This window comes from Hemiscyllium ocellatum, chromosome 2, assembly GCF_020745735.1.
Source record: "Hemiscyllium ocellatum isolate sHemOce1 chromosome 2, sHemOce1.pat.X.cur, whole genome shotgun sequence".
In the NCBI taxonomy this organism is placed as follows: Eukaryota; Metazoa; Chordata; class Chondrichthyes; order Orectolobiformes; family Hemiscylliidae; genus Hemiscyllium; species Hemiscyllium ocellatum.
The window spans coordinates 67,437,395-67,452,033 of NC_083402.1; the positions used below are offsets into that span (position 1 = coordinate 67,437,395).

Genomic DNA, 14,639 nt, shown 5'->3' on the forward strand with positions numbered 1-14,639 from the left:
GCCACATCTATCCTTCATTCTCGTGAGAACATGCCGCTCCTGAACTCTTGTCAACTGCTGTTTGAAATACTCCCACATGTCCATTGTGGATTTACTCTCAAACAGCCATCCTCATTCTAGTTCCAGCTAATAACGTAGTAGTTCGCCTTCCCCAATTTAACATGTTCACCCAAAGACTGCTGTTATCTGTATCCATGAGTATCTTAAAACTCATGGTATTATAGTCACCATTCCCTAAATGCTCCCCCACTGAAACTTCGTTCACCTGACCGAGCTCATTTCCCAAAATCAGATTCTGTGTAACCCTCTGCCTGGTTGAAGTGCTTATATACTATAGTTAAGTCTGAAAAGTTTCTTAATCATTTCCTCTGACTTGACCATGTTTCTGCAGTTTCTTGTTGCTGTTATTTAGAGCAAAAGTACCATCTCAAAAAAAATCAAATTGTGAGTTTTATGAATTTATAACTTTGTTGTGAAATTTAAGTTCTGTCTGATTTCTTGCAGTTATTTGTCCATCAACTCTAATTTCCCTGTACCACCTTTTCATAAATTTCTGTCTTAACTATTGGTGTAACTTCACAAAAGGACAAAGTTACAAAAAACAAGGTTGTGTTCTTGATTCTGTTTCTAAAATTAACATGTAGAAAAGCACTTATTGTAATAAATTCATCTTGGAATTTATTAGAATGAATGATTCTATTAGTTTAGAATAAACTATTACTCATTTAGGCTGCTAATTGAATGGGACTCCATCCTAGGTTTACTGGAATAAAAAAATGGAAAAGCTAGAGAAATGCAACAGTTTCTGGAGAGAGGAAAACAAAGTTAACGTTTCAAGTCCCGTATAACTCTTTCTTGGAACCTTGGGTTTATTGGAATTGCCCACTTTTTCCCTTTAATAAAATAATCAAAACAGAATAACAGGTCATCTGTTCGTATGTCATATGTGCCTGCATAAGTAGTGCACTTCAAAAGTAATTCATTGGTTTTAAATTGCTTTGATATGATATGAGGATATAATAGAGAACCATAAAAATGCAAGTTCATTGTGAGGCTTGTTTTCTTTTTTGGTAATGAATTTTCACTATCTGTCTTGTTACAGGCAGCAAGTCTTATCTTACAGTTACGACAGAAATGGCACAGTCTATTCTTGAGACGTATGCGTGCTCCATCAAAACCTTGGACTCAGGTAGATGAGGCAACTATCAGGGCAATCATTGGAGTTCTTAGCAGTGAGGAGCAAGCAGCAGGGTTGCAACAACCTTCCGGAATTGGACAAAGACCGAGACCGATGTCTTCAGAAGAACTTCCTGTCTCCTCATCTTGGAGGTCAAACAGCAGGAAAAGCTCAGCTGAAACAGAGTTTTCGGATGATTCTTCCAGTGTGGAGTTCCGGGAAAGGTAGAACTATAGCGATACATCAAGTTGAATAGTAATTGGTCTAAAAAGTATCTGTCAAGTGAAGAGGGTATACTTTAGTACCCAATCTTGGGTGCTACTGAAAAAAAAATTACATAGCATAACACCATGTCTTGTGTCATATGTTGTCAGATGACATGAGAAACACTCCATTTAAGTATGAGGTGATTTCTAGATTGTGTAATGGCCTTTATGTAATCAAAGTTAATAGAAATGAAAGAAGAAAAATGACATGAATGAAAACAATTCATGAGTTGTTAGGAGGCATTTGTTGTTCTTAATTATGCATGCTGTAAATTATGGTAATTAAAAAGTGCATGATTTTCTGAGGGATGGAAATGTCTCTCTCCAATTTCCAGCCAGTCCCTCCTTGTTTGAGAGGAGAAAGCTGCACATTTCTGAGAGGAAATTCTGATCTGTGCTCCTTCAGAAATGCAGAGTTGTAGTTCCTTTCTGATTAGTTTTGTCATAGTGCAGTACTGACAAAAAGCAAACCATGCCCTATTTCACAGACATACTCTGAAATTTACAGATCTAACATCACAGACAGAAACCTTGATAGCTGCTATCAAACAGTAAACACCCAAAGTAAGTATGAGGTTAGGGTGCTTGTTGGGTAGGGGAATAGGTTGCCAGGAAAATCAGGCAGCAGATGGATAGAGAATAGGGTGTGTGGAAACTACGATTCTCTGGGTGGGTGCAGACTCTCAGATGGCAAGGGATCAGGTAAGTGGTGTAGTGTTTACGATAGATCAGGGTGGGTGGGAAAAGTCAAGTCAGGAAGAGGAGGGTTGGGTATCAGGTTGGGGCAGTGGGAAGGTTGGGGTGGTAGCAAAAGCACATCCTGTCTGGTGACAAGAATGAGTCAAAATGTGTGGTGCTGGAAAAGCACAGCTGGTCCGGTATCAACCAAGGAGCAGGAGAGTTGACATTGCGACCATAAGCTCTTTATCAAAGTTTCCTGATGAAGAACTTCTGCTCGAAACGTAGACTGTCTTGCTCCTCGGATGCTGCCTGACCAGCTGTGCTTTTCCAGCACCATACTTTTTGACACTGATCTCCAGCATCTGCAGTCCTCACTTTCTTCTCCCTGGTGACGAAACGGATGAGAGTAGGTCCAGAATGAAAGGAGAGTTGGTTTGGGTTTGGCAGGGTGGGAGACCAGAGTGAGGGAATGTGGGATTGGGTCTGGAGTAGGCAAAGGGCGGGTATGGGTCTAGTAATAGGGGAAAGGATGTGAAACAGGGCTGGGGAGGAGTGACTGGGGGTAAGGGAAGTAAGTATGATGTAGTTGAATAGTTACTCAGGAATTAGATTCTGTACTTAATAGTTTAAATTTTCTTGTATGACTACTAATTTAATCAGTAAACAGTGATGTTAATCTGTTATGTTTGTGAAACCCAAGTGTTGACCGCAAAATGCTCGTCTTCAAATAGTGTTGTGCCTATCTGTGAGGACACACAGGGCACATCTACACATCAGTTTCATCCAAAATACAGTCCTTCTGACAGCGCAACATTTTCTTAGTACTGCGTCCCTGTGCCTGAGGGCTGTATTTTGAGTCTCTTTGCAATGAGACTTGAATATGTGATTAACTGGTCCAAGTGTTACAGTGCTTCCATGAGCCAGGATTGATGATAAATGTAGGAAGTTTTAGGGTCCAGTTGAGTTTTTTTAATAACAATATCAGTTTTCTCACACAATGCCATCCTCTTCAAGGACATGCAATTGTGTTTGCCACATAGATTGTTGACACATGCAGCATCTCTGATGTTGATGCAGTACCACACCATACAATGATCCATTCGTCTGTCCATGACCATTACTTGTCCTCACCACTGTTAACTGCTAACTGAGCCTGCCTACAAAATCACAAAGTCAGATCTTGGGAATCCTGTCTGAGCCTGCCCATAAAAGCCAGCTGCAAGATTACAAGTGTTGCTTGAGCCATCCCAATAACATACAACCAGAGGCTTTGAGGTTGATATGTTGTCATTGTACAGTTGTGTGGATGGGGAGGGTAAATGTAGAATTTGCTGCAATTGTAATTTTTGGAATGAAAGTAGAGAAGGAGAATGGCTCATACTGGAACCCAGACTGGAACAGGTACCTATTCAGTTATTACTTTGTTTTTTTTTTATTGAAGCATTTAACTTCTCGATTAGGGAGAGGCTAATCAGGACAGGGAAGTTAGTAGGGCGAGTTCTGAAACTAATAGGTTGAATTGCATGCAACTAGACTTCTTTGATACCTGCTGGCGAGGATTTGATCTCTCTGTCTAAGGAGTGAGGACTTAATTGAGACATTACTTCTCAATTGTAAGAATTTGATTTTTGGCCTAGTTCAGACATAACACTGTATGCTTGTGACCTCACTGAGAGAACAAATGTGCTGATTTTCTCTTCAGAAACATTTCACAATGTGCAATCTTTAGCATTTTCTGCTTTATTTCACATTTTTAGCTACCGCAATATTTTGCTTTTGTATTATTATCCCTATATTGTTTGACTGAGAAGAACTATTCACTAATGTCAATGTGTGCATGTAAGATTATTGTGAAAGATTGAATTTTACAGCAGAGTGGTAGATCAATATCGCTGTTGTGTTGTGTCTCAAATTTCCATTTACCTTTTAACCCTGTTTTTTTTCTCCATACCTTTTTTTTTAACAACTACTTCATGTTCTTTTTGTTATTGTTTCCCATTTGCAATAATTGTTTCACCAGTGTTTTTCTTTTTATAGGGTTCAGTTAAAGTCGCAACAGCAGCAGCAGCAGCAAAGATACAAAGAGCGGGGCTTCCTCCATCCTAAGAGGAGTGCTGATGACAGGTCAGATCAGTCATCTGTAAAATCAACAGACAGCAGTAACTATCCTAGCCCCTGTGCCAGCCCATCTCCACCACCTTCAGGCAAAGTAAGTTTGTTGATTGAAATGTTCTCTTAGAGTAATTGAATTTGATGGAGCGGAAATAAGCTGTTCAATCCATCAGGTAGAATGTTCCTTGCACCATGTAGTCGACCTTGGAGGTGGTATCAGAAAATATACGAAGGAGGCAGGGACAGTTTCCTGATATTTTCCCACCAGCTTGCAATTTTTCTGGAGATGGCTTTAAGAATTTAACTGTTGCGTGCCCTGCAATTCCAACTGGAAGGTAGTTAAAGTAATAATTGAGCCAATTAGTGACCATTTTTAGAAGGGACTTGTAGTTTTCTGCTGGGGCACAGCTTAGCGTCTGTCTTACACAGGAGGTGAGTGCATAACAAAGAGATTGGAACCATAACATGCACATCAAGTAATGACGTTATAGATTCAAACTGGCAAACCTCAGGCCATCTGCTTGTAAAGACTCGGAAATCTGTGCTTTACCTACAGACATATCTAGTGGATTATAATGGGCATGAAGGAAAAGCTGCTGTCCTAACATTGGACGAATGCATCTTGTGCTGCCCTTCCCTGCTCTCTGTAGCTCAGCATTACATCGCCTTCACAGAAGCCCCACCAGTTACCTTTCACTTTGGGTACTCAGACTGTCTAACCTTGAACTGGCCACTGTCGTCATTGGGCGCAATTACATGCTAATTGCGGTAAACTGTTAAGCTGCAGCACTGAGCAGAGTTGGGAGCCTTACAAATGGCCCATTTCCCAAATGTTTTCAAAGTTGGAAAATTCAGCCCATTGTGTCAAGGCTAGAGTTTTTTAATTTCAAACTGAAATCTAATTCCATTCTTATAGTTGCTTCTCTTTTGGTTTGATGTTATTTCTTTCAACAAATTGTATTTTGGAAAAAAAATTTGCATACTTTGATTTCTTTCCATGGAACAGCTTACTCAAGAAATGTATTTATTTCATGGTCCTACCCATTACCCCACTAATGCACTCAACTCCTCCAGTGTTGCTAAAATATCAGCTGCTGCCTTCAACATCTATTAGTGGATAAATGTAAATTTTCTTCCAGGTAATCATTGTTTTTGATCCTTACTCTACACTCATTTCCTAGCTATTGATTACCAATAACCACATGAGATTGCGATAGTCTGTCTGCAACTTTAGTGTCACATTTGACCGCAAGATGAACTTGCGACTTCACAGATGTACTATCACTAAAAGATTACATCTTTTTCACTCCCATAATATACCTATCTTTGCCCCATCTCAGCTCAACAGCTCTTGATATCCTCATGCCTCTAGACCCCTCTATGCAGTGCATTCGTGGCTTATCTCTGTCATTCTCCCTCCATAAACTTGAGGTCATCCTAAGCTCCCCTGCCTGTGTCTTGGTTCACAGCAAGTCCCAACCCTCAATTAGTTCTGTGCTCGCTGACCTACATTGGCTCCTGGTCAGGCAACATTTGGCCATCTTTGTATTCAGATTCCTCTGTTGCTTTATCTCTCCTTAGATCTATGATCTCCATTCCCACAGCTGTCTGAGATATAAAAATAAAGAACAGCATAGCATAGGAACAAGCCCTTTGGCCCACCAAGTCTGTGCTGACACACATGACACCTTCTTTAAACTAAAAACTTTTTATATCAATATTGTCTGTAACCCTCTATTCCCTTCCTGTTCATATATCTGTCAAGATGCTTCCTAAGCATTGTTATTGTATCTGCTTCTATCACCACCTCTGGTAGCAAATTCCAGACAGTTATCACTCTGTGTTAAAGATCTGCCTCTCTCACTCCTTTAAACTTTCCCCCTTTACCTTAAACCTATGCCCCTTAGTAATTGACATTTCTACCCTGGGAAAAGGACTCGTAACTATCCATTCTATCCCTGCATTTCATAATTTTATAAGCACCTCTCAGGTCAGCCCCTCAGCCTCTGAAGTTCAAGTGATAGCAAACCAAGTTTGTCCAGTCTCTTATAGTTAATACACTCTAAACCAGGCACATCCTGATAACCTGATTTTATACCCTCTCCAAACCCTCCACAACTTTCTGATAATGTGATAACTAGAACTGTATGCTGTATTCCAAATATAGCCTAACCAAACCTCTATATAGCTGCAACATGACTTGCCAGTTTTTATGGTCAGGGCAGTGACTATATAATCTTCTTAACAACCTTATCCACTTGCATTGTCACTTTTGGGGAACTGTGGACCTGTATGCCTAGATCCCTCTGCATGTTAATGCTTCTGAGAGTTCAACCATTTACTGAATACTTCCCTCCTGCATTAGAGCTTCCAAAATATATCACCTCGCATTTTCAACATTAAATTCTATCTGCCATCTTTCTGCCGAAGTCTCCACTCTATCTATAGCCTGCTGTTTCCTGTGGCAATCCTCTTCATGATCTGCAGTTCCCTCAACCCTCCCCAAACTTATTAATCCTACCACAACATTTAAAAATTTACAAATAACCGGGGTCCCAGCACTAATCCCTGCGGAACACCCGTGGTCACAGATCGCCAGTCAGAAAAAATGCCTTTCAATACTACTGTGTCTCCTATGACTAAACCAGTTCTGTATTCATCTTAGTAACTCACCACAGATCCCATTTGACTTCACCTTCAATATCAGCCTGCCATGAGGGACTTTAATCAAAGGCCTTGCTAAAGTCCATGTCGGTAAAACAATGACTGCAGATGCTGGAAACCAGATTCTGGATTAGTGATGCTGGAAGAGCACAGCAGTTCAGGCAGCATCCAAGAAGCAGCGAAATTGACGTTTCCTATAAGACCATAAGACATAGGAGTGGAAGTAAGGCCATTCGGCCCATCGAGTCCACTCCGCCACTCGATCATGGCTGATGGGCATTTCAACTCCACTCACCAGCGTTCTCCCCGTAGCCCTTAATTCCTCGAGACAACAAGAATCTATCAATCTCTGCCTTTTAGTGTCATTAAAGACATTTAGCGTCCCGGCCTCCACTGCACTCCGTGGCAATGAATTCCACAGGCCCACCACCCTCTGGCTGAAGAAATGTCTCCGCATTTCTGTTCTGAATTGACCCCCTCTAATTCTAAGGCTGTGACCACGGGTCCTAGTCTTCTCGCCTAATGGAAACAATTTCCTACCGTCCACCCTTTCCAAGCCATAGTATTATCTTGTACGTCTCTATTAAGTCTCCCCTTAATCTTCTAAACTCCAATGAATACAATCCCAGGATCTCAGCCGTTCCTCATATGTTAGACCTACCATTCCAGGGATCATCCGTGTGAATCTCTGCTGGACCCCTTCCAGTGCCAGTATGTCCTTCCTGAGATGTGGGGACCAAAACTGGACACAGTACTCTAAATGGGGCCTAACCAGAGCTTTATAAAGTCTCAGTAGCACATCTCTGCTTTTATATTCCAACCCTCTTGAGATAAGAGACAACATTGCATTCGCTTTCTTAATCACGGACTCAACCTGCATGTTTACCTTTAGAGAATCCTCGACTAGCACTCCCAGATCCCTTTGTACTTTGGCTTTACTAATTTTCTCACCGTTTAGAAAGTAGTCTATGCTTTTATTCTTTTTGCCAAAGTGCAAGACCTCGCACTTGCTCACGTTGAATTCCATCAGCCATTTCCTGGACCACTCTCCCAAACTGTCTAGATCCTTCTGTAGCCTCCCCACTTCCTCAGTACTACCTGCCTGTCCACCTAACTTCGTATCATCTGCAAGCTTCACTAGAGTGCCCCCAGTCCCTCATCCAAATCATTTATATAAAATGCGAATAGCTGTGGCCCCAACACTGAACCCTGCGGGACACCGCTTGTCACCGGCTGCCATTCTGAAAAAGAACCTTTTATCCCAACTCTCTGCCTTCTGTTAGACAGCCAATCCTCAATCCATTCCAGCAGCTCACCTCGAACACCATGGGCTCTCACCTTGCTCAGCAGCCTCCCGTGTGGCACCTTATCAAAGGCCTTTTGAAAGTCTAGATAGACCACATCACTGGGTTTCCCTGGTCTAACCTACTTGTCACCTCTTCAAAGAATTCCAGCAGGTTTGTCAGGCTTGACCTCCCCTTACTAAATCCATGTTGACTTGTTCTAATCATCATCCTCATCCTTAATGATGGATTCTAGAATTTTACCAACAACCGAGGTTAAGCTAATTGGCCTATAATTTTCCATCTTTTGTCTTGATCCTTTCTTGAACAAGGGGGTTACAACAGCCATCTTCCAATCATCCGGGACCTTTCCTGACTCCAGTGATTCTTGAAAGATCTCAACCAATGCCTCCGCTATTTCCTCAGCCACCTCTCTCAGAACTCTAGGGTGTATCCCATCAGGGCCAGGAGATTTATCAATTTTAAGACTTTTTAACTTTTCTAGCACTATCTCTTTCGTAACGGCAGCCATACTCAACTCAGCCCCATGACTCCCTTTAATTTTTGGGATATTACTCATGTCTTCCACTGTGAAAACTGACGCAAAGTACTTGTTAAGTTCTCCTGCTATTTCCTTATCTCCCATCGCTAGGCTTCCTGCATCAGTTTGAAGTGGCCCAATGTCTACTTTTGCCTGTCGTTTGTTTCTTATGTACTGAAAGAAACTTTTACTATCATTTCTAATATTACTGGCTAGCCTACCTTCATATTTGATCCTCTCATTTCTTATTACACTTTTTGTTATCCTCTGTTTGCTTTTGTATCCTTCCCAATCTTCTGATTTCCCACTGTTCTTAGCCACTTTATAGGATCTCTCTTTTTCTTTAATACATTTCCTGACTTCCTTTGTCAGCCATGGTTGTCTAATCCCTCCCCGGATAATCTTTCTTTTCTTGGAGATGAACCTCTGTATAGTGTCCTCAATTATACCCACAAACTCCTGCCATTTTTGCTCTACTGTCTTCCCGGTTAGCCTCTGCTTCCAGTCTATTTTTGTCAGTTCTTCTCTCATGCCCTCATAATTACCTTTATTTAACTGTAACACCATTACATCCGATTTTGCCTTCTCTCTTTCAAACTTCAGACTGAACTCTACCATATTATGATCGCTACTTCCTAAGGGTTCCCTTACTTTAAGATCTTTTATAGAGTCTGATTCATTGCAAAGCACTAGGTCCAGAATAGCCTGCTCCCTTGTGGGCTCCATGACAAGCTGTTCCAAAAAGCTATCCTGTAAGCATTCCATGAATTCCCTTTCTTTGGATCCACTAGCAACATTATTTACCCAGTCCACCTGCATATTGAAGTCTCCCATGATCACTGTGACCTTGCCTTTCTGACATGCCTTCTCTATTTCCCGGTACATGTTGCGTCCCTGGTCCTGACCACTGTTAGGAGGTCTATACACAACTCCAATTATGTTTTTTTTGCCTTTGTGGTTCCTCAATTCCACCCACACAGACTCCACATCATCTGACGCTATGTCATTCAATGCCATAGATTTAATTTTGTTCTTAACTAACAAGGCAACCCCACCCCCTCTGCCCACCTCCCTGTCTTTTCGATAAGTTGAAAAACCATGGAGGTTTAACTGCCAGTCCTGACCCCCCCTGTAACCAAGTCTCTGTGATGCCTACCACATCATAATCATTCACTATTATCTGTGCCATTAGTTCACCTGCTTTGTTATGAATGCTACGAGCATTCAGGTAAAGTGCCTTAATGCTAACTTTCTTATCATTAGAGATATTGGAAGTCATATGATGTCCTAAGTTATCCTTGCTTTTTTCTGCATTGTCAGTCTGCCTCAATTTTAAATCCGCCTGGACACATGCTATCCTGCTGCTTATCTTTCCATTTAACGCCATACTCCCTGTCGCTTTCACTTTCCCTTCCCCCCAACTCAGAAGTTTAAAGTCCTACTGGCCACCCTATTTATCCTCTTTGCTAGAACATTGGTACCTGATCAGTTCAGGTGGAGACCGTCCCAACGGTACAGATCCCCTCTGTTCCAAAACTGATGCCAATGCCCCATGAAGTGGAATCCCTCTTTCCCACACCAATCCCTTAGCCACGTGTTCACTTGCCTAATTTTCTTGTCCCTATGCCAACTGGCACATGGCTCAGGCAGTAATCCGGAGATTATGACCCTTGAGGACCTGTGCTTCAATTTCCTGCCTAGTGCTTCGTAATCCCCAAACAGGTCCTCCACCCTAGTCTTGCCTATGTTGTTAGTACCAACGTGGACCACAACAACTGGATCCTCCCCCTCCCGCTCCAATATCCTTTCAAGCCAGTCGGAGCTGTCCCGCACCCTGGCACCGGGCAGGCAACACACCATGCGAGAATCCCGATCCGGCTTGCAAAGGATACTATCTGTCCCCCTAATTATAGAATCCTCTATAACCACTACTTGTCTATTAGCTCCCCCCTCTTGAATGGCCTTCTGCACCATGGTGCCTTGGTCAGTTGGCTCATCCTGTCCAGAGCCCTTTTCCTCATCCGAACAGGGAGCAAGAATCTCGTACCTGTTGGACAAGGTCAAGGGCTGAGGCTCCTCCACTCCTGAACTCAGGTTCCCCTACCTGCCTTACTTACAGTCACTAAAGTAGAAATCGCTGAACACTATGGACTATTTGACCAATCCACTTGAATTATACAGCTTTGGACTGTGGGAGGAAAAGGGAGCACCCATCAGAAGCTCACGCAGACAAGGGGAGAAGATGCGAACTCTACGCAGATAGTCACCCGAGGCTGGAATTGAACTCATGTCCCTGATGCTGTGAGGCAACAGTGCAAACTACTGAGCCACTGTGCTAACCTGCCACAGTAGGAACTGTAAAACCTGCGCCACACCTCCTCCCTCACCTCTATCGAAGGCCCTAAAGGAGCCTTCCACATCCATCAAAGTTTTACCTGCACATCCACTAATATCATTTATTTTATCCGTTGCTCCCGATGCGGTCTCCTCCTACATTGGGGAGACTGGGTGCCTCCTAGCAGAGCGCTTTAGGGAACATTTCCGGGACACCTGCACCAATCAACCGCACCGCCCCGTGGCTCAACATTTCAACTCCCCCACCCACTCTGCCGAGGACATGGAGGTCCTCGGCCTCCTTCACTGCCGCTCCCTTACCACCAGACACCTGGAGGAAGAACGCCTCATCTTCTGTCTCGGAACACTTCAACCCAGGGCATCAATGTGGACTTCGATAGTTTCCTCATTTCCCCTTCCCCCACCTCACCCTCGTTCTAAACGTCCAGCTCAGCACTGTCCCCGTGACTTGTCCGGACTTGTCCTACCTGCCTATCTCCTTTTCCACCTATCCACTCCACCCTCTCCTCCCTGACCTATCACCTTCATCCCCTCCCCCACTCACCTATTGTACTCTATGCTACTTTCTCCCCACCCCCACCCTCCTCTAGCTTATCTCTCCACGCTTCAGGCTCTCTGCCTTTATTCCTGATGAAGAGCTTTTGCTCGAAACGTCGATTTCGCTGCTCCTTGGATGTTGCCTGAAATGCTGTGCTCTTCCAGCACCACTAATCCTAAAGTTCATGTAGTTAACATCTACCATTCTACACTCATCAATCATTTTCGTCATTTGTTGAAAAAACTCAAATCAAGTTTGTGAGACACTACCTTCCCTGCATAAAGCCATGTTGCTTCATGCTCATAACACCATTTTTTCCAAATATGAATAAATGCTGTTCCTAAGAAATTTCTCCAGTAATTTCCCCCTCCATTGACTTAAGGCTCACTGGCCTGTAATTTCCTGGATGATCCAAAAGGAGCAACATTAGGTATTCTCCAATCCTCTTAGACCTCACCTGTGACTAAAGAGGATACAAAGATTTCATACAAGGCCCAGCAATTTCCTTCCTCTCTCCCTACCCCTCTCAGTATTCTCTAATGGATCCCATCAGGTCCAGGGGACTTGTCTACCTTTAATGCGTTTCAAAACACCCAACACCATCACTTTTGTATATCGACAAGACCTAGAACATCATGTTTTGATATGCGTTCTCCTGCTCTGGCTTCTTGTGTATTCTCAATTTTGGTGGCATGCTTTCACATGCCAAGGCCTCAAACTCTGGAACACCTTCTCCACGCTTCTTCACCTTTTAGCTTTTTGTTTTCTTTTAAGATATTCATTGGAATATAACACATTTCTTTGTGTTGCAGTGTGTGTTTTGCTTTATATTGCTCCTGTGAAGTATCTTGGGACATTTTGTCAAGTTAAATGTGCTGTCTAAATATAGGTTGTTGTCGTGATTTTTTTTTATAATGAATAGGGTTTCGTTATAATGTATTAAGGTAGGTAGTCTGATGCAAGGTGTATGATTCATATATTACCATTTATTTTGGAGGTTTTGAACTTGTGCCATGGGGGATTTTATCTATGTTTATGAAACGGTTCAATGATTAGCTCGTAAGTATTTCTGGAGCCATTGTGATGCCTTTTTTCAAAAAAGTGGTATGAGAGTGAATGTTGTTGGAATCTAATGGGAATTTGTTTAGATTGAAAGAATTTTTGAGCAACATAAATAAGTTTCAGAAGGATCTGAAATTTCTTTCTAGTGTTGGTAAAGGGGAAATACCTACAGCTTCAAGAAACCTTTTAGTTTTTAATTTTCAGAAATTGTGTTTGAAGCTGGATGTATAAGCTAGTTTCTCCTGAAGAAGGAAGATAGCTTAGAACTGTTAAGAAATAGATTACCTCATTGTAAGGAGTTTAGATTGTAAGTTCCAGACCAGATGTGTTTAGTTAAAACACTAAGATATTATTTGAAGCTGAGAAAGTCTATGTTCAATTGCACAGGAAAGGCTATCAAATTGTTGACACTAATAATTGAAGCATCAATTTATTTAAGCTGTGTAAATATAGTGGAGAAGGGAATTCTTTTTGGTGTCTGAGTACTGTGAAAGGATGTTTGTGGGATTGTATTTTACCATGCGTTTTCACATCTTTAAACTTGTTATATTTAAAATCTTGATTTGTCTTCGATCTTCATACCATTCGTATTAAAAGTTTGTTTAATTGTTAGAACCAAGTCTGCAGCACTGCATAATTATGTTTCAAGACCAACTCATTAAAACCAAAAAAAGGATCTATCAAAGCAGGGTTCAGACTGGGATCTGATTTGTCCTGTAATAAGATCAGTTGGGATTATAACCCTTCTCATACTTAAATTATTTTCACAGTACAATACAATATAACTTTTGTTTACAGGTTGCAAGCTTTCCTAGGAGCTCTGTTCTTTGCAGTTTTAGTGTTCTCAATTTAATGGTGTACTACTGCTGCAATTTGGTTTCAGACAGCTTTGCAACTAAATGGGTTGAGTACTTCGTGAGTAAAACGTTTGAGTGTTACGATTATGATTGAGTGGGATGAAGGATTTTTGTCTCTTGTCAGCCAATCTACTTTGGCAAATACTGGAAAACTTCTGAGATATGATTCAGGTCATCTCCAGCCAAGAATTTGAAGAGATTGTAGAACAAGATGCAAAAAGATTTAAAAAATAAGAGTGGTATTGCTTTTTTTAATAGGGCTCTAAATCTCCATCGCCGAGGCCAAATGTACCAGTACGATTTTTCATTTTGAAGAGCAGCAATCTTCGTAATCTTGAGATTTCTCAACAAAAAGGAATCTGGTCCACTACACCCAGCAATGAACGTAAACTAAACCGTGCATTTTGGGAAAGCAGCATTGTGTATCTCGTATTTTCTGTGCAAGGATCAGGGCACTTCCAGGTAAAAAAAAATCAATGGAAATATTCAACAGCTGTATATTTATTCTCTTTAGGTTGCTCATGAAGAAATGCTCTGTGTTTTCTGTAATATTCTCTTAAATTCCCTTCTTAATTTCTTGAATCAAGCATCTTAGGTCCTTAACAAACAACAACTGGTTGCGAATTGTGTGTTTCACTTATTGTTCCTTGGGTTGAAATTTCAATATATTAAATCATTTGTTGCTTCAGCTTCATTGTACTTGTGAAAATACTACATTGTGCAATAATTGTTTTTCTTTTTTATTTTATGTGACAGAGGCACCCCAAATTGCTTTCAAACTATATAGCTGGCTAGGCCATTTCAGAGGTCATGTTAGAGTTGCTTGTAGGCCAGACCAGGTATGGGTAGCAGATTTTCTTCCCAAAGGATGTTAGTGAACCAGATAGGTTTTTACAACAATCAATAATAGTCAAACCTACCATTGCTGAGACTAATTTTAAATTTTAGATTTCTTAATTGAATTTAAATCCCACTTCCCATGTCCCCAGAGCGTTATCCTGGGCCTCTCAAGCAGTAATCCAGCGACATTATCACTAAGCTAGTGTCCCCCAAGTCAACACCCCCAGCTGCAATGTTTTGGATGGTCTTGTTGATTGTGCTAT

The 14,639-nt window shown here is 41.6% G+C and overlaps 1 protein-coding gene across 3 annotated transcripts in view; it reads left to right on the forward strand.

Annotated features, from left to right (window-relative positions):
- Positions 1-14,639, forward strand: part of ythdc2 (YTH domain containing 2) — a 164,989-nt gene that overhangs the window by 132,018 nt on the left and 18,332 nt on the right. For all 3 annotated transcript variants that reach the window (XM_060837491.1, XM_060837499.1, XM_060837505.1), the window contains exons 26-28: positions 1,103-1,401; positions 4,162-4,333; positions 13,795-13,998. In XM_060837491.1, the coding sequence (XP_060693474.1) occupies positions 1,103-1,401; positions 4,162-4,333; positions 13,795-13,998 (675 nt within the window). The remainder of the gene's footprint in view (positions 1-1,102; positions 1,402-4,161; positions 4,334-13,794; positions 13,999-14,639) is intronic.